The sequence below is a fragment of the Protopterus annectens genome, chromosome 3.part0, assembly GCF_019279795.1.
Source record: "Protopterus annectens isolate FY-2018-M chromosome 3.part0, PAN1.0, whole genome shotgun sequence".
Taxonomy (NCBI): Eukaryota; Metazoa; Chordata; order Ceratodontiformes; family Protopteridae; genus Protopterus; species Protopterus annectens.
The window spans coordinates 1094966919-1094991319 of record NC_056731.1 but is presented as its reverse complement, the minus strand read 5'-3'; the positions used below and the strand labels follow the sequence as shown (position 1 = coordinate 1094991319).

Sequence of the window (24401 nt, the reverse complement as noted above, 5' to 3'; positions counted from 1 at the left end):
TGCACCATTTTCCTGCTGCTTGTCCAATGGTACATCAAGGAGCAAAGGGAGTGCTGTTGGTCTGAATGAGATGCAGACATTAATGCAGTGATGGCATGGACTGTTCGCATTACTTGAAGAACAAACTGATAAAGGAACATATATGCCAACAGACAAAATGTGGTAGGGTGTATGCATTGATGGCAATCACTGTAATAAAAGGCAAACACTTCCTACAGTTCCTTTTGCCAGAAATTTATGTACATGTCATTTGAGTTGGGATGGTGGTTGTTGATGCATATTGAAGGTGGTTTCTTGTCAGAAGTGTGTAATCAGTCTTCTTGTATCTCATAGTTACAGAAAATGAGTGACTAGCACTTAAATAAAATAGATGTTAGAACTTTTTGTTATACCATTAAAGTGTTTTTGCAAGTACACCCTGATGTGTGTGGTTCCACTCCCCATATGCTTACTACTTATGCTTACTAATGCTGAGATTGCTGCACCCCTCCCCCAAAAAAAAGGAATACTCTTGAGATACACCAACCTTGGACTTGGTATGTATCACTGATTTTGTTCATTTATTCATTTGTTTTGAGGACTGACTAGAAGTCCTTGAGCTTTCAGTGGGAAGTCATGCAAGTAGGTGTCACATTCTTTTTTTCATGGGCTGTGTGTTTTCGGCTGCTGTTGGAGAATACTGTAGTCTGCTGTTTACTTTCCACAGGAGCAAGTACATGTCTCATGTTAACATCTGCAGGAAACTCCTTCAGCAGCGACTTGTGGATCTGTAAGCTAAGTGTTTGATGAATGAAGGTTCCTGTGCTGTTAAAACACAGACAAGGTGACCAAAGACTTAAATGAGTTTAATTATTTTTTTATTTGATGAATTTGATGGGTAGCTCTTGTCATACCTAGACACCGTGGATTAAAAAAGATGCTTTACTAACTTTAATGAGTAGCACCAGATACATCATGCCCCCATGCTTCTCGGAGTCTTTATTGATGAACAGCTAAAATTTGATATACACGTTCAAGCCAACATCAAGAAAACTCACCAAAAACTAGGTATGCTTCACCGGCATAATCACTACCTAACCACCTCAACCAGGCTAACCCTATCAACCTCTTAGCTACTCCCCTCCCTCACTTATGGAGCTCCAATTCTCACCAGCCTTCAAAGTACCATCAAGGCTAAGCTGGCATCCTGCTACAATAAAATTGCCAGGTTTGCTACAAATTCCAAAGCTTCCTGTCACTACTGCATTTCCTTACATTCACCGAACTGGTTAGAACTCCCTAATCATCTATCTTTCATTCAACTCTCCACTGCCCATAAACTCATTTTCAGTCCTTCCCATTGCCCTTCATTATCCTCCACTTTAGCAATGCACCATCCTGGCCGTTCTCTTAGATCCACCAATCAGAACCTACTTGAACTGCACAAACCTCTTCGCACTCCAGGCCAATCCCTATTAGCCTTCTATCTTGCACAAAAATGGAACTCACTTCCTCCCCTCATTCAGACCACCCAAAATCATTCCGCCTTTAAGTCCCTTCTACACTCTTATCTATCCTCCACCTGGGAATGTTCCTGCTCACATCCCTCCTAAATTTCTCCTATTTCCTCTCGCACAGTTATTCTCCATTGTATTAACTGCCAGTAAATGTGAATGTATCTTGCAAAACTCTCCTATAACTGTATTAACTACCAACAAATATTGTAGTGTACATGGAGCTTCCACTCCTATAATTGTATAAACTGCCAGTATTATATGTTTTTCGTACTAACTGCTCATATTTTGTATATACTTTCTTGTATTAACTGGTAAAATAACTGTAGTAACTGCCAACAAATATTGTATTGTACATAGAGCTTCCTCTCCTATAATTGTATAAGCTCATCATCATCTTCTTTCGGCTGTTCCCGTTAGGGGTCACCACAGCAGATTACCTGTTTCCATTTCTTCCTGTCCTCTGCATCTTGCTCTGTCACACCAACCACCTGCATGTCCTCTCTCACCACATCCATAAACCTTATCTTAGGCCTTCCTCTTTTCCTGTTACCTGGTAGCTTCATCCTTAGTATCTTTTTCCCAAAATACTCAGCATCCCTCCTCAGCACATGTCCAAACCAACGTAATCGTGCCTCTCTGGCTTTGTCTCCAAACCTTCCAACCTGTGCTGACCCTCTAATATACTTATTCCTAATCCTGTCCACCCTCGTCACACCCAGTGCAAATCTTAACATCTTTAATTCTGCCACATCAAGCTCAATCTCCTGCCTTTTGGTCAATGCCACTGTCTCCAACCCATATAACATAGCTGGTCTCACTACCCTCTTGTAGACCTTCCCTTTCACTTTTACAGGTACTCATCTGTCACAAATCACTTCGGACACTCTGCTCCACCCATAAACTACCAGTATTATTTGTATTTCTTGTACTAACTGCTCAAATTTTGTATATGCTTTCTTGTACTAACTGATCAAATAATTTTGAATGTACTTGGAGCTTTTCTCCCCTGGCCTCCATTAAAAAAGGGCTCAATACGGCCCAATGAACTTTCCCGGTTAACAAACTACAAATAAAAAATAAATAAATAAAAGTCAGTCTTTTTCATCGAGTTTAATAGCTACTAGTATGTGAGAAACAAGCTGTTGTGTATTTGCTGAGTTGCTGAAGCTGAAATTGATGTTTTCCCTCCCAGCAATATTGTTCTTGAATGAGTTTAACTGGAAAATAAATTTAGACCAATTTTTTTGTTTGTTCTTGTAGCACCAGATACAGCATGCCCCCATGTTTAAAGGAAGGGCTGTAGGATTGTTAGACAATTGCCAGAATCAGCAGCCCTTGCATTTTTCAGCTTTGGCAGGAATTTTTGAGTTGCTGTTTTCAGCATTCTGTAGCTAGAATGATCTTCTACAAAACTTTGTACCCTAGTATGTTAATAGAACAGGTGCAATGGGACTCCACACAGCACGTGTTAAAGAACAGGTCTATCAGTAACAGTAGTCTTCTTACTACAGTGAAAATTATGAAAGAAGGAAGGTGACGTGTATCCTGGATTTAAAAAAATTCTCTGTGGAGAGCACTTTTTTCTTGTGGAAGTTGTATGCAAATGGTGTGTGTACATATCTGAGTGGGATGGGGTTATGATTTTAAAAATGTATTGACAAAAAAAAGCAAGAGAAGTGCTGCATTTAAGACAGTACTAAAAATTCTTTCAAGGGGCCCTGCCACTTTACAAACTTTGTCCCACCGATTTAGACTTTAATATATATATGTTTTCTATGGACTCTCAGGCTGTGTATGCGAGTGTTGTGTAGTAGAGTTGTTAATAATTTAAATATTCCCACATTGTCTTTATAATTAAGAAGATACTAAGCTTCTTGAATTTCACATTCCAGACTGTGATTAAAAGCCTACTTGCCATGATGTTGTACATGTTTTACAAAGTTGTACTTCTTACTTTCAAAATCAGGGTTTCAGTGTGTTTTATTACATAGCTATGTTTAAAGGGACTATTCACACACAGTTAAAATGTGTTTTGAACTTAGCTAGTGCAGGTAGAAGTCTGCATAGTTTACGTTAAAATGGTGTACAGATTGCACTGTTTTTATTACAGTGTTATGTGGTACTAATTTAACAGCCCCCTTGGAGAAAATACTTCAGCTTTATCTATATTTTTATCTTATTAAAATAATAATCCTGTGTGAGACAGCAGTGGTTGCAAGAGATATGCACATTTAAAATGTAATAATTACAGATAAGGACATAATTAGTTCTAATTATAGTATCCTCTCTGCTAAAGACTCCCTCCAGGTCAAACTGTAAGTGTTAGGCAGATGGCATAATTTCCAGTGCATCCCACACTGTGTTTGCATGAGAGTCAGCAGCTGTCTTTTTTTCTCATGTAGCAGCAAGAAAATTCATTTTGCATTTCAAATTCAAGGAAGTTAGCCTGATTGTAGGAAGCATTATTGCACATATTTTAATAACAAACCTGTTGGCTCTCAAACTGATTTTCTTTTTGTTTTGATCTTGGAACTTGTATTGATCTTTCTGCCCTGTCTTTTTCTTTTTTAGAGGCCACAATCAGAGGATGGAATTCTTGGGTGACTCCATAATGCAGTTAGTGGCCACGAAGCACTTATTCACACATTTTCCTGATCATCATGAAGGGCACTTAACGGTGAGGCACACATAAATCATCTTGCAAGGGCCTATCTCTTTGCTAGAAGCAGAATGCCAAGCAACATTTAGTGAATTACTTGCGGGTTTGATTAATAACTAAAATCTGTTCTGCTATATCTCCAGCCAGGAACGTGTTGATCAGAGTGCACGAGCAATTGGTATTACCCAGGGCAGTGATTTGGAGTGCTGTTATTTCCCTAAAGATTAGTTCAGCAGTGCAGTCCTACAACATTTATGATTTTGGATGAACAGTGGTTGGTGCTACATGGCCATTCCTGGCTTTGCAGATCTGCAGTAGTAATTTTGTTTCATGTGATGATTATATTATGCCTACTAATTTTCATTTTCTTTGCAGGTGGGAGGAAGGTGCTGTATTTATTACTGAGATGTACTGCATTTTTTTATAAAAATTACTTTTAGTATGGTAGTTAGTATTTGTGATGTACTGTAAACCACAATATTTAGCATCTTACAGAATTATATCAAGTACTATTGTGAACTGCAAGAGTACCACTAACTGTGCTATGTGAAAAATGTTACGGACCATAATTAGATGCACTTGATTATGCACAAAAGCAGAACTTCCAAGCATGGTGACTTGAAGTGTGTGTTAAGTTTTATCCCTGTCTTTGCATGAAATCACATACAGTGTGATGACCCTGCAATTGTGTAAGAACACAGGTTCCTTTTATTACTTTGCAGTCAGTCCGTGCAAGTTAGGGCATCCATTTGTTCTCTGGTGCATTGCTTCAGAAACTTTCTTTATTACTGTTATGTCTCTTCGCCTTTTTCCACCCCACCCCCAAAATAAATAAATGATTCTAATTTCTTGCTAAATATTAATTTATGCCTTCTTTATCTCGCCCACCTTTGCATTGCTAGATTTATCCTTCGCCTTTGCCTTTGTCTTACTCCTTTGTACTTGTCACACACTGTTAAACACGTAACCACACACACACATACACACAGAATCTCTTTGTCTGTTTTATTCCTTTTCCCTGTTTTCTGAAACAGAAGGCTGACACCTGGAAAAACATTATGTTGCCTTCAGCTGGGTGCATTATTTGTTATAGCTGGATTACTTTGTCTAACAGTCAAGGCTTTCTTGAGAGTGGCCTATTACAATAACCTCTATAAATATGCAGTGTCCTCTAGAGTTTATCTCTACACAAAGCAGCCACAGGTAGAAGGTTTTAAAAATATTTAATAATAAATAATTAAAACGCAAGACAAAACTACTACACCACAGAGATATCTAAGAGTTCAGAGATCACACAGAAACTTAAAATAATACAGTAGGACAGGTCTGATTTTAAAGAAAAATACCTAATTAATCTTTACTAGCTTTAACTATTCCCACAAGAAGTCACAGTGCTAAAACTTACATGTGAGCATAAGGCAGAGTGCTGATAAGTTAGATGTCCAAAGTCAAAATGTTTTCCAGTCTCTTGTGAGAAATAGTATTTAAACATTACTAACAAACATGTCTCTAAGGCCCTCCCAAAAATTACATCATTTTTGACACTTTGGTTTTCCCAGTATTCATATTGCATCATCTTAACATCTGGTCTGAGTTCTCAGGCTACAAACTGCATTATTTAGCAATCTAATACCTGCACAGAAACTTACAACAATAGAAGACATTTCACATCTATATGCTAGCAAAAACCAGAGCAATAAAGCACCTTCCACATCTAAATTGTAGTCATAAACTTTAGCCTTAAAGCAATGGGCATGAAATATTCATCCAGCTGCCCTGGAGCCGAATTCTAACATTAAAGAGATTCATAAGATCTTTTCAATTTAAAAAGACACATTTGAAATGTTTGGCTTGGTTTTCCTTACAGCAGATGGCAATGTTGCAACAATCTTGAAGTTCACATTTTACAGTGTTTTCTTACATTTAAAAACACAAGCCTGTATTTTACATTTATTTATACAGTTGATAGAATTATGTATCAAATTCTATTTGACTAGGCTGGCAGCATTCGCCCATCTCTCCCCAATCATCACATCCCCCTCCTCCCCCGGGGAACTCAAGCAAGTTTTTCAAATGCCCCTTGAGAAACATCGCTTGAGAGTGCCAGGTCTATCTGGGTGTACCTCACCCCATTCCCTGTCTTAAGAGCCCATCTGCATTGGCATTGCTACTCCCACTGTGGTGCTGCACTGACATATCATATGCTTGCAACCCCAGACTCCATCTTAGCAACTTGACATTTTGCTGACTGGCTCTGTTTAACCATGTTAGCGGATTGTGATCTGTCATCACAGTAAATTTTCTTCCATACAGATAAGGCTGAAGTTTTTGTAGTGCCCACACTATGGCTAGACATTCCTTTTCTACCACTGCATAGCATTCCTCCCTGTGTTGGAGCCTACGACTGAGATAAACCACTGGGTGCTCTTCTCCCTCTGAATATAGAGCTCCCACCCCATACTTTGAAGCATCCACCTGCACAACAAATTATTTGCTGTAGTCTGGACTGGGTAACACAGGAGGTCCTCCCAAAGCTTCCTTAAGCTTCTGAAATGCCTGCTCACATGCTGGGGTCCACACTACCTTATCTGGCCTGTTCTTCCTTGTCAGGTCTGTGAAGGGAGCAGCTGTGATACTATAATTGGGAACAAACTTTCTGTAGTACCCTGCTGTCCCCAAGAATGCCCTCACCTTCTTTTTGGTAACAGGTGCATGCCATGCCTGAATAGCTTCCACTTTGGCAGGTTCCGGCTTTATCTCACCACTCCCCACTCTATGTTCTAGGGAGGAGACTTCTGCCATATCCACCTGACATTTGCTCGGCTTAATGGTCAACCCTGCCTTCTGTAGTCTGCCCAGCACCTCCCTGACATGCTGAAGGTGCTCTTGCCAGGAATGGCTGTTGATGGCAATATCATCTAGGTAAGCAAGGGCAAACCCTCCTGCTCCTGCTAGGATATGATCTACCAGCCTCTGAAAAGTCGCTGGGGCATTCTTCATCTCAAAGGGTATTTTTGTGAACTCATACAAGCCAAAAGGAGTCACAAAGGCTGACTTCTCTGTAGCACTAGGAGTCAAGGGCACCTACCAGTAACCCTTGGTAAGATCAGTGGTTGTAAGATACTTAGCCCCACCCAGCTGCTCTAGGGCCTCATCTGTCCTAGGCATGGGGTAAGCATCCGAATCTGTGTGACTGTTTAATTTCCTGTAATCCACACAGAACATGTTGCTGCCATCCTTCTTTGGCACCAACACCACTGGTGAGGCCCAGGGACTGTTGGACTCTTGAATCACCCCTAGTTCCAACATCTCCTGTACCTCTTCCTTCAGAGTCTGTTTGACTCTCTCAGGCACCCTATAAGGGGCTTGCCTGATAGGCCTTTGGGGTCCTGTATCCACCTGGTGCTGCACCAGGTGGGTGCTCCCTGGTTTCCCGGTGAACATGCCCCCAAACTGCTGCAACACTGCTCGGATTTCTCGAACCTGGGTAGGAGATAGCTGCTGGGACATTGCTACCCCTTCCACCGAGGTGTTAGCCCGAGCCTCATTGAGGAGATCAGTCACAAGATCTCTCTGACTCCTCCTGCAATCCAATGCAAATGCTCAACACAAGGGCCTCCCTATCATGGTAAGTTTCATTATGTTAACATGGTACAATTTGTGCCATTGCTGTCTGCCTAGCACTTCCACCATGTAGTTAACATCACTTACCTTTCTTACCACCTTGTAGGGTCCCTCCCAAGCTGCCTGCAACTTGTGTCTGACAGGATTGAGAACCATCACCTGCTGCCCTACAGCATACTCTCTAGCTTGAGCATTCCTGTCATACCACACCTTTTTCTGTTGTTGGGCTTCTGCCAGGTTCTCCTGGGCCAGGCCCATGAGTTCCCTGAGCCTTGTCCTGAAGTTCAGGACATATGCCACAACAGACTCCTTGTGAGACTCACACTCATCTTCCCACTCACCTCGAATTAAATCTAGAGGTCCCCTCACCCTATGCCCATGCAGCAACTCAAAGGGTGAAAAACCTGTGGATTCCTGGGGAACTTCTCTGTAAGCAAAGAACAGATGGGGCAAATATTTGTCCCACTCCCTCTTAAACTGATCTGCAAATGCACTTAGCATGGACTTGATTGTAGAGTTGAACCTCTCAACAAGACCACTAATCTGGGGATGGTAGGGGGTGGTCTTCATGTGCTTCACCCCACAGGACTTCCACAGACAAGCCAGCAGGTCTGACATAAAATTGGCACCTCTTCTTCTTCTTTCGGCTTTTTTCCAGTTAGGGGTCGCCACAGCGGGCTCACCTGTCAGCTCATGATTGGCAGTGGAGTTTTACAGTGATGCTCATCGTGTTATACTGCTGCAGTCATCACACTTGGGTTATCCTGCCGTCAGGTGGTCCCGCAGTCGGCCGAATCCCAACGTCTTGGTCTGGCGTCGGTTGTCGTCGCTTCTTTCCTGACGTCAGTGCTTCAGGGGTATAAAAGAGGCAGCCGACGCCATTTTCTTCAGTCTTTCTTGCCGCGCGGTGCCCGAAGCAGAAGCAGTTCGCAAGTGCTGGTCGGCTAGCTCCTGAGATTTTCGAATCGAATTTCAGCCCGAAGTCTTCTCTAAAGCTAAGTACCCCGTTGGGGAAACTTTTCTTGCCTCAGACCGATGTCAGACAAAGTTAATGATTGCATTTCTTGTGGGAAGCAAATACCTCATAAGGATTTTCATTCTTATTGTATTCCTTGCCTAGGCCCAGACCACGATGTCTCTGGTTGTCAGTTTTGTGCTAGGTTAAACAAACGTACAATCAAGCGTCAGGCAAATTTCGCCCGACATTATTTTGGCAGAAAATGTAACTATAGCATGTCGTCGGAGCAACTGACATCAGCAATGACTAAAAAATGCAAGGATAAGGACAGGCAACCAAGACCAGATACCGAGGCCTCAGCAAGGCCTGCCGCCTGTTCTCCGGTTTTCAACGAGCCGCCTACGCAGCCCCTGACTACCACTGATTTAGAAATTCTGACGGCCTCCCAGACCAAATCAGCTGGGCCTCAGGAGCCGGTTCCATCTCACCCCTCGGACGCCAACCCTGACAGTGATCCGGAGATTTTGGACAGGCCTTCGGTTTCTGAAGGTGTCTTCAAACTGACAGCTATCTCTATTAAGTCTTATGCTAAACTTAAAGCCCCCTTAAAAGTTAGGAAACCGGGTCCACAGACCCCCCCCCCCCCCACAGGCCCCTATGCCTAAAAAACAGATGCTTAAGATGGCTGACGAATTAATTACCCTTATCAGGGGTTCCCAACCCCCTCCTGACAAAAGGCCTAGACTGGAGGAAGATTATCCTTCCTCTGACCAAGCATCCATTTCCTCAGCTAACTCTGAGGACCAGGATTATTCTTCCCTCCTTATGAAGACTCAGATGCTGAAGAGTCCATTCCCTCTATCTCCCCCCCTGAAGACTACTCTTTTGGGGAAACTTTACACACTATGAGGGAACACTTCCACTGGGAAGGCCAAGATTACTCTGACTCTAAGAAAAGACTCCATGAGTTTCTTCTTCTTCCACAGCATAGACCCCTTGCAATTCCTCCAGTTTTAGACATTTTGGATGATGTTTACACTGAATCTAGTCTAAACCCAGACTCCTTACCTCCTGCACCAGCTAAACCAGACAGATACTACCGAGTTCCTGATTCTCATAAGTTTCTATATAAAAGCCCTGTTGCAGACCCCGAAACCATTTCCCAGGGTCCCAAAGGGGTTAATGCCTCTACTGCTAAGAATCCACTACCTTCTGAAAGAGATTTCAGAGCATTAGAAAGATGGGGGAAGAAAGTGTATACGTCTGCCACTTTGGCCATGAGGGCCTTAAACTGCCAATTCCACATGCTAAAATACCAGCAGTACTTGATTACACAGTTAAAGCAGAAAATGATTCCTCAGACAGATCAACCTTATTTCAAAGAGATGCAGGATTTGCTGCATGCAGCAGAACAGGTGGGAAAGCATACCTTACAGTGTGGTTTTGATTCATTGGAAGCCTCATGTAGAGCAGCTGTCACAGGATCTGTAATTCGTAGACATGCTTGGCTAAAAGAGCAAGCCTTACCAGAACATGTCAAAGTAAAGTTATTGGATGCTCCATTGCAGAAAGATGTGTTATTTGGTGTCAAAGCAGAGGAAGTCTTAAAGAAAATGGAAGAAAAGGCAAAATCTATGCAGACAATTAAAGATTTTTTACAGGTACAACCACCTCATTTCAGCAGAAACTGGCCATCAAAAAACTGGTCATTTCCTGCATCAGACAGACCCCAAAGGGGTAGGTACAGATGCCCAAGGGGCAGAGGCCAGCCACAAGGTTCTTTCAGGCCTAGACAATGGCATACAACAACTCAAAGAGGTGGAGACGACAGATCTCAACCCTTCAGGAAACAAACACAATGACTTCCCTCTTCGCCTGCCAAGCAAAATTGCCCTGGCAGCACCTTTGGGAGGAAGACTGGCTCTATTTCCACAAAATTGGCGCATCATAACAAAGGACAAATGGGTTCTGGATATTATTACCCGAGGCTACAGATTTCATTTTCACACTTTACCACGGATGAGAGGCATGCCAAATCTGCCTCCAAATCAATGGGCAGAGGCACAAACACAAATTTCAGCTCTCATGGATATGAAAGCAATTCAAAAGGTACCTACAAAGGAACAAGGTCAAGGTTTTTACTCAAGACTATTTCTAGTACCAAGAAAGGACAAAGCCTGGAGACCCATTTTAGACCTCTCAATTCTAAACACATACCTGGAGGTACCCAAATTCAAAATGCTCACACTACAGCAGCTTCTTCCCATGCTGGGCAAGGAATCTTGGCTGGTAACGTTGGACCTCAAAGAGGCATACCTGCATGTCCCTATCAGACAAGATTGCAGAAGATACTTCAGATTTTTGGCAGGTACAGCGCATTATCAATTCTCTGCATTGCCCTTTGGCTTATCTACTGAGCCCAGAGTATTTACGAAATGACTGGCATCAGTAATTGCATACTGCAGACAACGAGGAATACAAATTTATCCATATCTGGATGACTGCCTGATCCAAGCGGACAGCAAGGACATTCTATTACAGCATCTGGCATTTGTAACAAAGCTGCTAAGTTGCCTAGGGTACACAGTAAACAAAAAGAAGTCAAAGCTAATACCCTTACAAGATGTAATATTCCTGGGTGCCAGCTTAAATACAACGGCCCAGATGGCTTATCTCACGCCAGGCAAACAAAAACAACTGACTCAATACTTCAAAAAGATGGCAACTTTGACCCAGCTCACTGCAAGGAAAATCCTGCAGGCATTGGGGTGCATGGCATCCTGCATTCAACTAGTTCCACATGCAAAGCTGCATATGAGGAAATTACAATGGTACCTGAAAAGTGTATGGACTCAACACAGGCACAGCCTCGAAACAAGTATACCTCTCATTCCCTGCCTTCAAAAAGAGTTCCTATGGTGGGCTCAAGCGTGTCAAATAAACAAGGGTTTTCCTTTTGTCTTACCTCCAGCAAACCAAACTATGACAACAGATTCTTCAGACTACACCTGGGAAGCACACATGGCAGGACAGTGCATACAGGGCAAATGGTCTGCAAAACAAATGCATCTACACATCAACCAAAAGGAGATGCTAGCTGTGCAAAATGCACTGACAGCCTTCAAGGACCTCTTGCATCCAGGACAACTACTAATAAGGACAGACAACACCACAGTTATGTGGTACATAAACAAACAGGGAGGAACGCACTCCTACCCTTTATGCAGACAGGCAATGACCTTGTGGAACACAGCATTGACTTACCAAGTACAACTGCAAGCACAATTCCTGCCAGGAAAGGAAAACATATTGGCAGACGAATTAAGCAGAAATATGGCAGATCCTCACAAGTGGAGACTACACCCACAAGTATTTTCAATGATAACTCAAAGGTGGGGACACCCAGACATAGATCTCTTTGCCTCCCCCAACAATTGCCAACTACAGAAATTTTGCACAAGGACTTATCATTCCCTAGCCTGGAAATTGGACGCCCTATCATTCAGTTGGACAGCATTGACAGTCTATGCCTTCCCACCACTACCTCTATTGACCAAGGTATTACTGAAAGTCAGATCAGAGAGACCACAAATGATCCTCATTGCTCCGGACTGGCCACGTCAGCACTGGTACCCATTACTAAGGAACTTGACTCACAGCCCTCCATAGATCTTACCTCAATTCCCACTTCTGTTGACTCAGCAAAACTCTCAGATCCTTCACAGTCAGCTCAGGACTTTAAATTTAGCTGCATGGAGAATACCTTGAATTATCAATCAACACTTCTCTCAAAGGACGTCCTGAATGTCATTTTGGAGGCCAGGAGGCCCAGCACCAGAAAAACTTACTCAGACAAATGGAAAAGATTTTGTGCATGGAACCAGGTTAAAGGCCAAAATCCTGGGATACCAAACATTCCTCAAATACTGCAATACTTAACTGAGATGCTACACAAAGGCCTTTCTTTCTCATCCGTTAAGATCCATGCTTCAGCCATTTCAGCTCAGTATAATACGGATCCTCCCATATTCTCACACCCTTTACTAAGGCAGTTTCTCAGAGGGGCTAAGAATATAAGACCCCCCAGAAAACCCCCAACGCCAGCTTGGGACCTCAACTTCGTTTAGAAAAATTAACACTGCCCCCTCTCGAACCAGCCTTCTCAGCAGAACTACAATACTTGTCATGGAAAACAGCTCTGTTGCTGGCTATCACCTCAGCACGCAGGGTTTCAGAATGACAGGCACTCATGGCAGTGGAACCTTTCATCATTTTCCATCAGGACAGAGTCTCTTTACGAACTAACCCTACCTTTATGCCAAAGGTAGTATCTAGTGTGGCTTTGAATCAGACCATTCATTTACCCACCTTTTATCCAAACCCCCAGAATAAAGGAGAAAAACTACTTCACTCTTTGGACATTCACAGACAGCTACGTTACTATTTGGATAAGACAAAGACCTTCAGAAAAACTGACCAACTCATTGTATCCTATGCTGCAGGTTCACAAGGAAAGGCTATTTCAAAACAGACCATCTCCAAATGGATAGCACATTGTATCAGCTTTTGCTGCTCGCACCGTGGGAAAGCAGTGCCTGTTAATATTAGGTCCCATTCTACCAGGGCTACAGCAACCTCAGCAACCTTTCTCAGGGGGGTTCCAACCAAGGACATTCTGGAAGCAGCTACTTGGAGTTCAGTGCACACCTTTACCAAGCACTACTACCTTCCATTATACTCAAAAACCAGAGCTGGTTTTGCCACTGCAGTTCTGCAGGGCATCCTAGCTTCGCCTAACCCAGTTTAGTACCAGACACCCATCCATAGCTTTGGGATTCAACCCAAGTGTGATGACTGCAGCAGTATAACACAATGAACATAGTACAGTTTTGTACCTACCATAAATGTAGATGTTCGAGTGTATATACTGCTGCAGTCCAGGTTACCCTCCCACCATCCCCTCTACATACCAGGGTGTTAGCTATAACTCCATGTACATCAATCAATTGGATGCATGTCTATATGGTGTATTTGCTAACAGCTAGTACTATTGTTTATCTACTAAGGTATTTTTGCATAGTTATTTGTATTGCCTTCCTAGTTGGAGGCACCTGACATCTGGGGCAAGAAAAACTGAAGAAAATGGCGTCGGCTGCCTGTTTTATACCCCTGTCGTACTGACGTCAGGGAAGAAGCGACGACAACCGACGCCGGACCAAGACTTTGGGATTCGGCCGACTGCAGGACCGCCTGACGGCAGGATAACCCAAGTGTGATGACTGCAGCAGTATATACACTCGAACATCTACATTTATGGTAGGTACAAAACTGTACTTTGAGTTGCCAGCACTGCACCCAATCTTCCAGAAAAAGAACACACACACACACAACTAGGGCCAATTTAGAGTGTCCAGTCCACCTACAGCATGTCTTTGGGATGTGGGAGGAAACTGGAGCACCCGGAGGAAACCCACGCGACCACAGGGAGGACATGCAGACTCAGCACAGAAGGCACCCCAGCCAAGGATCGAACCAGGGAACCTCTTGCTGTGAGGTGACAATGCTAACCGCTGCACCACCCTGGCCACCCATAAAATTGGCACCTCTGTCAGACTGTATTTCCTTTGGGAACCTACCCTGCTGAAAATCTCTAGCAAAGCATTTGCCACCTTCTCTGCCTCAGTGGAGGACAAAGCCACTGCCTCAGGGTATCCTGTAGCATAATCTACAATCACTAGGATATACTTTTTCCCTGTGGAACTTGGGGTACTCAGAGGACTCACAATATCCATAGCTACCCTCTGAAATGACTCCTCAATCACAGACAAAGGCATCAAAGGAGCTCTCACCTTGTCTCCTGCCTTGCCTACCTTTTGGCACTGCTCAAAGGTGCTGCAGTACCCTGTTACATCTCTGGAAATTCCAGGCCAATAGACGTTTTGCATAATACGCTTCTTTGTACATTTTATGCCCACATAACCTGCATTGGGAATATCATGGGCTATGACTAGAAGCGCCAGACAGTAAGTTCTAGGCACTACCAACTGCTGTACTCTCCCACCTTCTAGCCCGCCCTCAGGGTTCCACTCTCTGTACAGTAACCCTTTGTTCCAGTATACAGATTCCCCCTTCCCTTGAGAATCAGGTGCCTCCCTAGCTACCTGCCTCAGGCCTTGCAATATATGGTCTGAGAGCTGAGCCTGTCTCAAGTCTCTCCTTATAACCCTTCCCAGCTCCCCTTCCACAGGAAGTCTGGCATCCTCTGACAGTGGTGCCTCACTGTCAGCGTGGGTACTACTACTCACCTCTACCTGTGCAGTTACCCTGTCCAAGGGAACATCAGTACCCACAAGCAGCTGTGGCTCACATTCAGTCTCACTGCTACAGCGTTCCTCACTCCCTGAAGTAACCACCTCACCAGTCCTGGCTGCAAGTATGCAGTCTGTCTGGGTCTCCCCCAGGCTACCAGACCCACATGCTTTTCTCCTAGCCTCACTGCTTGTAACTGCATAAGTACATGGTACTGCCTCATCCAAATCCTTCCCTCTCAGGACATCTGCAGGATAGTAGTTCCATACCCCTGTTGTCTCAAGACAACACACTATTGGCATTTTGTCTTTCCCACTTACTGGTTCCCTCACCTTTGGTTCCCCACCTTGCCTCTGTGGACATCTGTATGCCACATGGCCCCACTAGGTGCATTCAAAACATTTAACCCTAGCTCCTGGACATGTACCTGGACTAGTGCCTTCCCCTGCTATTGGCGGATTCTGTTGGGGCAGTCTGTGCTGCCCATCATGGGGTGCTTTAGACCCATGAGCAGTACTCGGGGTCCCCTTCCTGTGCAGGGCTGTCCTGCTGGCCAGGTATAGGTTTCCCTTCTTCCCCACCTCCTCTTAAGTAGCACACTGTCTATCAGCTAACCAGATCCTCATGTTCTCAGGCAAAGTGCTAAGGGCTTGTTCCCTTAACAAAAGGTCTGTCAGCCCTTCGAAAGTGGTGACCTGACATCCACTTATCCAGCTATGAAAATAAGTGCTCAGTTCAGCAACATATTCACATACATGTTCATCTGCCTTGTGTCTATGCTCACAAAACTTTTTCCTATACATACATTTCAGGTGTTAGCCTAAAACATTCTAATAAATGTCTTTTTACAGCAGTATAGTCAAAACAGTCAGTGTCGTGCATTTTTGCTAAAGAACTTACAGCTTTACCATGGAGTAAGGGGGTCAGGAACCGTACCCAGAGCCCTTGGTCAACTTCATACTGTTTACATACTCGCTCAAACATATGAATGAAGCTGTCATAATTATCCCCCTCTTTAAACTGTGGAAGAAATTTACTGACCTTTTGTGCTTCTGGGGTCCGGTTACTCCATTCACCATTACCGCCATGACTCTGGCGAAGTCAGCATTTCCCTCTCATGCCTCCTTTGCCGTTCATTTTTCTCAGCTTGTAGACTCCTCATTTTCTCGGCTGCTTCTAGTTCTCCGAGGATATTGTATCTCCACTGTCAGTCTGATTGTCCTCCAGGCTGCTGTTTTCTGATGCAGCTGCAACCAAGGTTGCAATCATGTCTGCTTTAGTCAGGTTTCCACCAGTCCCCTTGCCTGGCACATCTCCGCCAGCTGGCTCCTTGTCAGCTTTCCATACTCTTCTGCTGACATGCTGCCTGCTCACCCTGACTAACACTAAGCTAACAAAAGAAATAAACAATTGTGATCTGAACTCTGAGTATACACTGAGTGGCTGTTTTAGAGTACAAAACACTTTTAGAGATCACTGTACATAAGCTACAGGAATTCACTCTACCCACACCACTACAAGCCAGTTAGTATGTGAAGTATATCCCACCACTGCCAAGCACTTGTGACGACCGTGCCCTGGCCCAGCATTCAAGGAGCCTCAGTCCTCACCACTAACACCAGGGAGGTCATCTCCTAGAAGAGGAAAGAGGATAACTAATACACACAGTAAAGTACAATTTCCCTTAAGTGCACACAGAGAACACAGTCAGTCTGAGGCTGGTTGCTCCCTTGCTCATCAGGTCCCCAATAAGACTCCCCACTGGCACAGCTATAGGGTCCAGGTCTCAGCCTAACTGTGCTAGCTAAAACCTCCAGTAGCCTCTCTGTCCCACCAGTGCTTTGTGTCCCTGCCAAGTAGCTGACACACACACACACACACACTTTGAGATAAGTATTTATACAACTTCACAGACACTCCTGGGAAAGGCTGACTCAGATTCTCCAACTGTGCCCCTTTACCCAGACTATACAGTAGTAATTACTGCCACCACCCAGTTAATAATATCAGCTACTAAAAGGCCCTTAAAAGGGTGTCCAATTATCACTGTGCAATATTAATATCCAATGGTAGTATGACTAAGAGTCAAGGCTTACTTTAGAGTGGCCTATTACAATAGCCTCTATAAATATGCAATGTCCTCTAGAGCTTATCTCTACACAAAGCAAAGAAACATACCTAATTAATCTTTACTAGCTTTAACTATTCCTACAAGAAGTCACAGTGCTAAAACTTACATGTGAGCATAAGGCAGAGTGCTGATAAGTTAGATGTCCAAAGTCTAAATGCTTTCCAGTCTCTTGTGAGAAATAGTATTTAAACATTACTAACAAACATGTCTCTAAGGCCCTCCCAAAATTACATCATTTCTGACACTTAGTTTTTCCCAGTATTCATATTGCATCATTTTAACACCTGGTCTGAGTTCTCAGGCCGCAAACTGCATTATTTAGCAATCTAACACCAGCACAGAAACTTGCAACAATAGAAGACATTTCACATTCATATGCTAGCAGAAACCAAAGCAGTAAAGCACCTTACACATCTAAATTCTAGTCATAAACTTTAGCCTTAAAACAATGGGTATGAAATCTTCATCCAGCCGCCCTGGAGCTGAATTCTAACATTATAGAGTTTCATAAGATCTTTTCAGTTTAAAAAGACACATTTGAAATGCTTGGCTTTGTTTTCTGTACAGCAGATGACAATGTTACAACAGTCTTGAAGTTCACATTTTACAATGTTTTCTTACATTTAAAAACACAAGCCTGTATTTTACATTTATTTATACAGTTGATAGAATTATGTATCAAATTCTATTTGACTAGGCTGGCAGCCTTCGCCCATCTCTCCCCAATCGTCACACCCTTTTGGGAAGGTTTTGTTTCAAAAGACTGCCATTTGGTATAACCTCAATGTGAAGATTGAGTGAAGATAGGTGAAGGCTGCCAGCCTAGCCAGATAGAATTTTGTAGATAATTCTGTCATCTGTAAATATTAATTTAAACCACAGGCTTGTTGTCTTAAATGGTAAAAATAGTGTTACATGTGGAACTGGGAAAAAATGTATCAGCAGTGCACTCTACTGACCAAGTAAAGCATGTTGTGACCCTTTGATGTTAAAACTCGGAGTCAGTAAGTTTAGAGTGAGGCATCCAGCCTGTTGTTTTAAGGCCAGAGTTAATGGCCCGAATTTGCATGCATAAATGTCCTTTATTGCTCTGTTTTCTGCCCAGAGATGAAGAATGTAAATGTAGATATGAAGTTGTTCATTCTCGCCGTTCATTCTTACAAATGGATTCATAGCCGATCCCTCAGCTCCAAGTCAGCCGCTTTCACAAGCTCGAGGTTTTCGAGTAGCTCGAGGCCAAGTCCCTATCCCATGATGCTCTCTGCCTCACCACAGATCTAGTTTGCCGCTGCAACAGATCGGAGGTCGAGAGTGGAGCTCGGGCCAGTATTTTTCATCTTTCTAAAATTTGTCTATATATTTCTATAGGAATTTTTCTAAAAGTGTTTATTTTGTCACAGTTTAACAGTAGACTAGTTCTAGTCATTTTCTTTCTTATTTTCTGAGGAAATTCTTCGTTTATAGAGCAGCTGCTCTTAGGCCGTTTATGGCCGTGTTTTAGTTAGTCCCTAACTCCATTTACAATGTTTATAACTGTATTTTCTTAGTGTACGTTGCTCTTTATAGAGATTTGAATCTTTAACTGTTACAGCTGTTTGTTGTGTTAGCCTTGCCAGGGTGTTTGTTTATCTAGGCAGTTATAACTGTTTGAATCTTTAACTATTTATTTTAGAGTGTGGTGTTAGCCTAGCTAGTGTGTTTGTTTGCTTTGGCAGTTATATATAGATATTTAGTTATTTCCTTTACATTATGGCTTATCATAAGGAGAAAGAGAGAGAGAAGTCAGGGTTTAAGAAATGCCCTAAATTCGGACAAAACATGTCCATTACTGATTCACGTTTGCTGTGTTTATTGTCTGGGTGCAGTCCATCTGCAGAAGGACTGCTCTGTTTGTTATTCGTTCAGCAGCAGGGTCTTGTTGGAACGTAGGCGAAAGTTAGTGGATAGAGGGTTGTTGAAACCTGATTTTCAGGATGCTCTTGATAAGCCTGACCAGACTTCTAAATCTTCGAAGAGATCTAAATCTTCTAAAGCTTCTTCAGAGCCGAAGTCTTCTGCTCCAAAATTGGCTGAAAAGGTGCGGTCGCTGGTTCCACACTCCTTGGAACCAAGCACCGAGCACGTTTTTCAGAGCCGGCCCCCGGTATTGGAGCCTGTCTCCGAAGTTTTGAAATCACCAATTTTACAATTGGTGGTTTTATCTATCCCTTCGACTCGTTCTTCGAGGAGCCTCTCCAATGTGGATGTGAACCGAGTGGTGCAGAGGCTCCTCCAGAACCTGGAATTAGCAAAGTTGTTGTTGGCTCCAGCCCAACCGGTCTCAGAGCCAAAGACGTCCTTGCCTATTGTGTCTGCTCCTCCTCCGAGCTGAGCAGGGCCTTCGGAGCCAGACGAGGTAAAACTGATGATTGTGGAACCCTCGGAGCCGAGGCCTGTTCTAGTGCCATCGGCTCCGTCGACTCAGACTACTTCGATGCTGTTCGAGGAGTTTGGGAGCTGGCAATCTCCGTTCGGCTCTGGGGGGGTAGTCAAACCGATGGGTCGGTTCCAACCCTTCCGCTCAAAGCTTCGGCATTGACGAGCTCGGCTCCTTCCTCTGGTTCGGAGCCCACTGTTTCGGCGCCGGGAAAGTTGCCACCTTCTTTGGAACCGGCTGCTTCCTCGCATCGGAGCAGTGCGGCCTTCGATGCTATGAGGAGAGTTATGCCTTCTAAGACACCCACTTCATCAGGGCCTACTTCCTCATCCCCGAAACTGCCGCATTCTACCTCTGCATCACAGGTCCCCTTAAAGCGTAGAGACCCACAGCCTCAGTTAGCCCCATTGGGTGGTGACCCATGTTCTACTGAGACCTCCCCAGAAGCTCCCACTGATGAGGTTCCCAAGAAGAAGCTTTGCAAGAGGAGGCATTTAGACTCCCTGCAGGAGTCTGTCACATCAGACACTGACTTAGAGGAGTCAGAAGGGTCCCCACAGTCCCCCTCAGAGGATATCTCTTTTGCTGATATCCTAGAGGTCCTAAAACAGAGGGGTGGCTGGCAGTCCGTTAACCCTACTGATGATGAGTCAGTGCTTCTGAAGGCCTTTGGGTCTCAACCCTCCACCTCCTGGGTTACTCCACTCTTCGATAAATTAATGGATTTAGTTGCTTGAAGGGCATGGGAGTTTCCTGATACTGTGGAACCTGTCCCTCGGAGGCCCAACAAGTTTATTACATCGCCACAGGACAAGTCATTTCTTACCAAAGGAGTGCCGGTCGATGCCATGGTGGTGGCCACCAAGAAAGAGATGTCTGAAACCTCATCTACTGTCCATCCTCCTAATAGAGATTCCAGGATTATGGACAGGTATGGGAAACGCATTTTTAGTTCAGTGACTTTTGCTGTGCAATTGCTTAACTATTTGACACACTTTACCAAACTTCAGAGAGATCTCCTTAAAGAGCTTGGAGATACTCTACAGAGTACTGCAGCTGATAAGGTGACATCCCAGCTCAATACCTTTAATTTATAGTTAACTCGTCCATGCGTCTCACTTGTCATGCAGCTGATGGCACGAGTCGGGCAGCGGATTCAGGAATAGCTCTTCGGAGACATTCCTGGATGTGTTTATGCTCTTTTTCGGAAGCCTTTCAGGCATCCTTTTTTAATACCCCATTTGACGGCTTGTCCCTTTTCAGGCCTAAGGTCAAGGAGACCCTCACTTGGTGTGAACAAGATGGAAAGACTCTATCTGCCATAGGAGTCCATTTTTCCACCCCTACTAGACCTTATCCCAAAGGACAAAAGTGAGGAAAAATGTGGTTCCGCAAGTCCCAAGGAGCTTTCCAGAACACACGCAGTGAATCCTCCTCCAGGGGCAGAGGAGGGGGGCAATAATGGAAGATGACGCCCAGGTGGCAGAGGGGGTCTGCAAAATCAGGGCGACAGGGATAAGTTCTTTGGAAGGCCCTACCAGCACTCCTGAAAGGAGGCCCGACTGTCCTACTCTGGAGGCAGTCAGAGGTCGCTTGTCTTTTTATCCAGATGCCTGGCTAAAAATTACAAATGATTCTTGGGTACAAAGCATTATTACCAGAGGATAGACCATTCCTTTCACAGAACCTTCCTCCGTACGAAAGAAAATCCCAGATGTTCCACCCAGTCTCAGGAATCAAGCAACCGTACAGATTCAAAGGTTGCTAGAAAAAAAAAAAGTCATCCAGCCAGTCCCAGCAGACCAGATAGGATCCGGAACCTACTCAAGATTCTTTTTAGTTCCAAAGAAAACAGGGGACTGGAGGCCTATTTTGGACCTCAGCAAACTCAACACTTTTGTAAAGAAAGAGACGTTCAGGATGGTCATGCTTCAGTCGATTCTTCCATTTCTAGGAACGGGCAATTGGATTTGCTCTATAGATCTAAAGGATGCATACTGACCTATCAAAATGGCCAGTCCATCCAGAGATCACCTGCGTTTCTGTCTCGGAGACAGTCATTATCAGTTCTGAGCATTGCTCTTTGTTCTCACAAAAGACCCCAGAGTGTTTACCAAATGTATGGCGGTCGTTACGGCTCACCTGAGGCGTCTAGGATTCCAAGTGTTTCCGTACCTGGACGACTGGCTCCTCACCGCCACCTTCAGGCATCAACTAGTTCAATCCAGGGACCTCACTCTAAAACTGTGTTCTCAGTTAGGAATTACTATAAATTTCGACAAATCTGCATTGTCACCATCGCAGCATATTTCCTTTACCGGAGCAGATTTAGACACCACCACCCCCATGGTGAAACTGCCCCTGGAAAGAATAGTCACATTTCGACAACAGGCATTAGACATTCTGGCAATAAACAAAGTTTCAGCCTCTCAAGTTTAAAAATTGCTAGGTATTATGGCAGCAATTCTCATAGCAGTTCATCTAGGGCGCATGCACATGAGAATTTTTCAATGGTTACTCTTCACCCAATGGTCTTACCAACAACTTCCAATGTCTTTCTTGATAATTATCACAGATTCATGCAAAAAGGATTAACAATGGTGGTTGACCAGCCACCATGTAACAGTAGGTCGCCCATTTGTTTTTCCCCGCCATCAGCCACGGGGACCACGGATGCTTCTCTGATGGGGGGGGGGGCTTTTTCAGGGAAGAACAGCCCTAGCCACCTGGTCAGAGACCGAGTCACAATTGCACATCAATGTCCTGGAGAGGAGAGCAGTACTTTTGGCATTGCAGTACTTCCAAGACTCTCTTTCGCTCGGAACGATTGCTATTCAGACCGACAACATGTCAGTAATCTGGTATATCAGCAAGCAAGGGTGAACCAAGTCTTATCCCCTATGTCAAGAGACCCTAAGAGTCTGGCAGTGGGCGATATCCACTGAGCGCTTTCTGATAGTGACACACATCCTGGGGAAATCCAACGTGATCGCGGACAAATTAAGCAGAGCTATTCTGATGCTGCACGAGTGGTCCCTCAAAAACGAGTTAGCGGAAATGATTTTCCGCAGATGGTGCCAGCCTTGCTGCAATCTGTTTGCATCTCCCACGAATGCAAAATGCAGAAGCTACTTTGCCCTGAATCCCCCACCAGGGGAAAACCCAAGGGATTCTGTCATCCATGATTGGTCCCTGGGACTTCTATATGCATTCCCACCTATTCCCCTGATTCCAGAATTTCTGCAGAAAGCCAAAGCCTTGGGGAGGACTGTAATTCTGATAGACTCTTATTGACCTTGACAAATTTGGTTCCCTTTCCTTCGACTCTACTAACTAGAGGAACCTTGGATTCTGGTCCCAGTTCCAGACCTGCTGACACATTCATCAGGGGCTCTTCATCCTTCACTCCACTCCCTCAAATTGACAGCTTGGCTGCTCCAATTTCCAACATAGCCAGGTCCCACAATCTTTCCTTGGAAATGCAGCATATTCTTATATCTTCACACAAGGCTTCAACCAGACAATTAGTGTTATATGTCAGCAAGTGGAAGTGTTTCACTTTGCGGGCTTCTCAAAATAATATTGAGCCATACATCGCCCCAGTTGCTAGCATGTTAGAGTTTTTGACTAAACTTTTTAATGAAGGTGCTGCTGCAGCTACCATACGTGTTCAGTTGGCTGCAATTTAAAATTTTCACCTCAAATCGGAAGGCTGAAATCTCATGTCTCACAGGTTATGTAGAGCTTTCTTAAAAGGAACCGTACATCTTAGACCACCAGTTAGACAACCTTTCACTCCCTGGAACCTTAACTTTGTTCTGTCTAGGATTATTCTTCCTCTATTTGAGCCTGCATCTTCCTGACAACTAAAATTCCTGTCTTGGAAAACCATTTTCTTGGTGGCAATTACATCAGCATGCAGGGTGTCTGAACTACAGGCTTTGTCTATTAAACCACCATACTTGATTTTTCACCCTGATAGTGTCGCTCCAGACTAATCCATCCTTCCTTCCAAATGTTTGCTCAGAGGCTAATTTAAATCCAACTGTTTAACTTCCAACCTTCTTCAGTAACCACTCCAACAAGTTGGAATATATGTTGCATAAACTTGATGTTCACAGCCAACTCATATTTTATTTGGATAGAACCAAAGAATTTAGAAAATCAGAACAACTTTTTGTCTCCTATTCAGATACCAAGAAAGGGCAGCTTCTGTCAAAAGTCACTCTTTCCAAATGGTTAACAGATTGTATAAAGTTGGCATACTCTTCTGTGAATCAACTGCTAGAATATAAAGTGAAGGCGCACTCCTCAAGGGCTGTTTCTACCTCTTCAGCTTACATGGCTAGACTGCCATTAGATACAATATGCGCAGCTGCCATTTGGTCAAAACGACATACCTTCATTACGCATTACAAAGTAGACAAGGCGTCCAGGGATAGGGCTTCCTTTGGTTCCACTGTCCTCAGGAATATACTCCCGTGAACCAACCAGGATAAATTGTGCTTGGGACGATACCCATTTTTAAGAATGAATGGCGAGATTGAACAGCTTCACATAAAGAAGTTATGTACTTACCATAACATTCCATGTCAGTTGTTCATCTCGCCTTCAGTTTTACATTCCCTCCTGCCTACCCCCTCCAGGCTTCTCAAAGAACGAGTAAGAGATTTGGGGTCTGGTGGGTTTTTGTATTGAATTTCTTACTCCAGCTGGAGTTACACTCATATTACTTATGTTGTATATATTGGGATCAGCAAACTAGATCTAAGGTGAGGCAGAGAGCATCATGGGATAGGGACTTGGCC

General features: G+C 43.9%; 1 protein-coding gene across 5 annotated transcripts in view; it reads left to right on the top strand.

The window, feature by feature from the left end:
- Positions 1-24401, top strand: part of DROSHA (drosha ribonuclease III) — a 3547421-nt gene that overhangs the window by 2884254 nt on the left and 638766 nt on the right. For all 5 annotated transcript variants that reach the window (XM_044065333.1, XM_044065331.1, XM_044065329.1 and 2 more), the window contains exon 27: positions 4068-4173. In XM_044065333.1, the coding sequence (XP_043921268.1) occupies positions 4068-4173 (106 nt within the window). The remainder of the gene's footprint in view (positions 1-4067; positions 4174-24401) is intronic.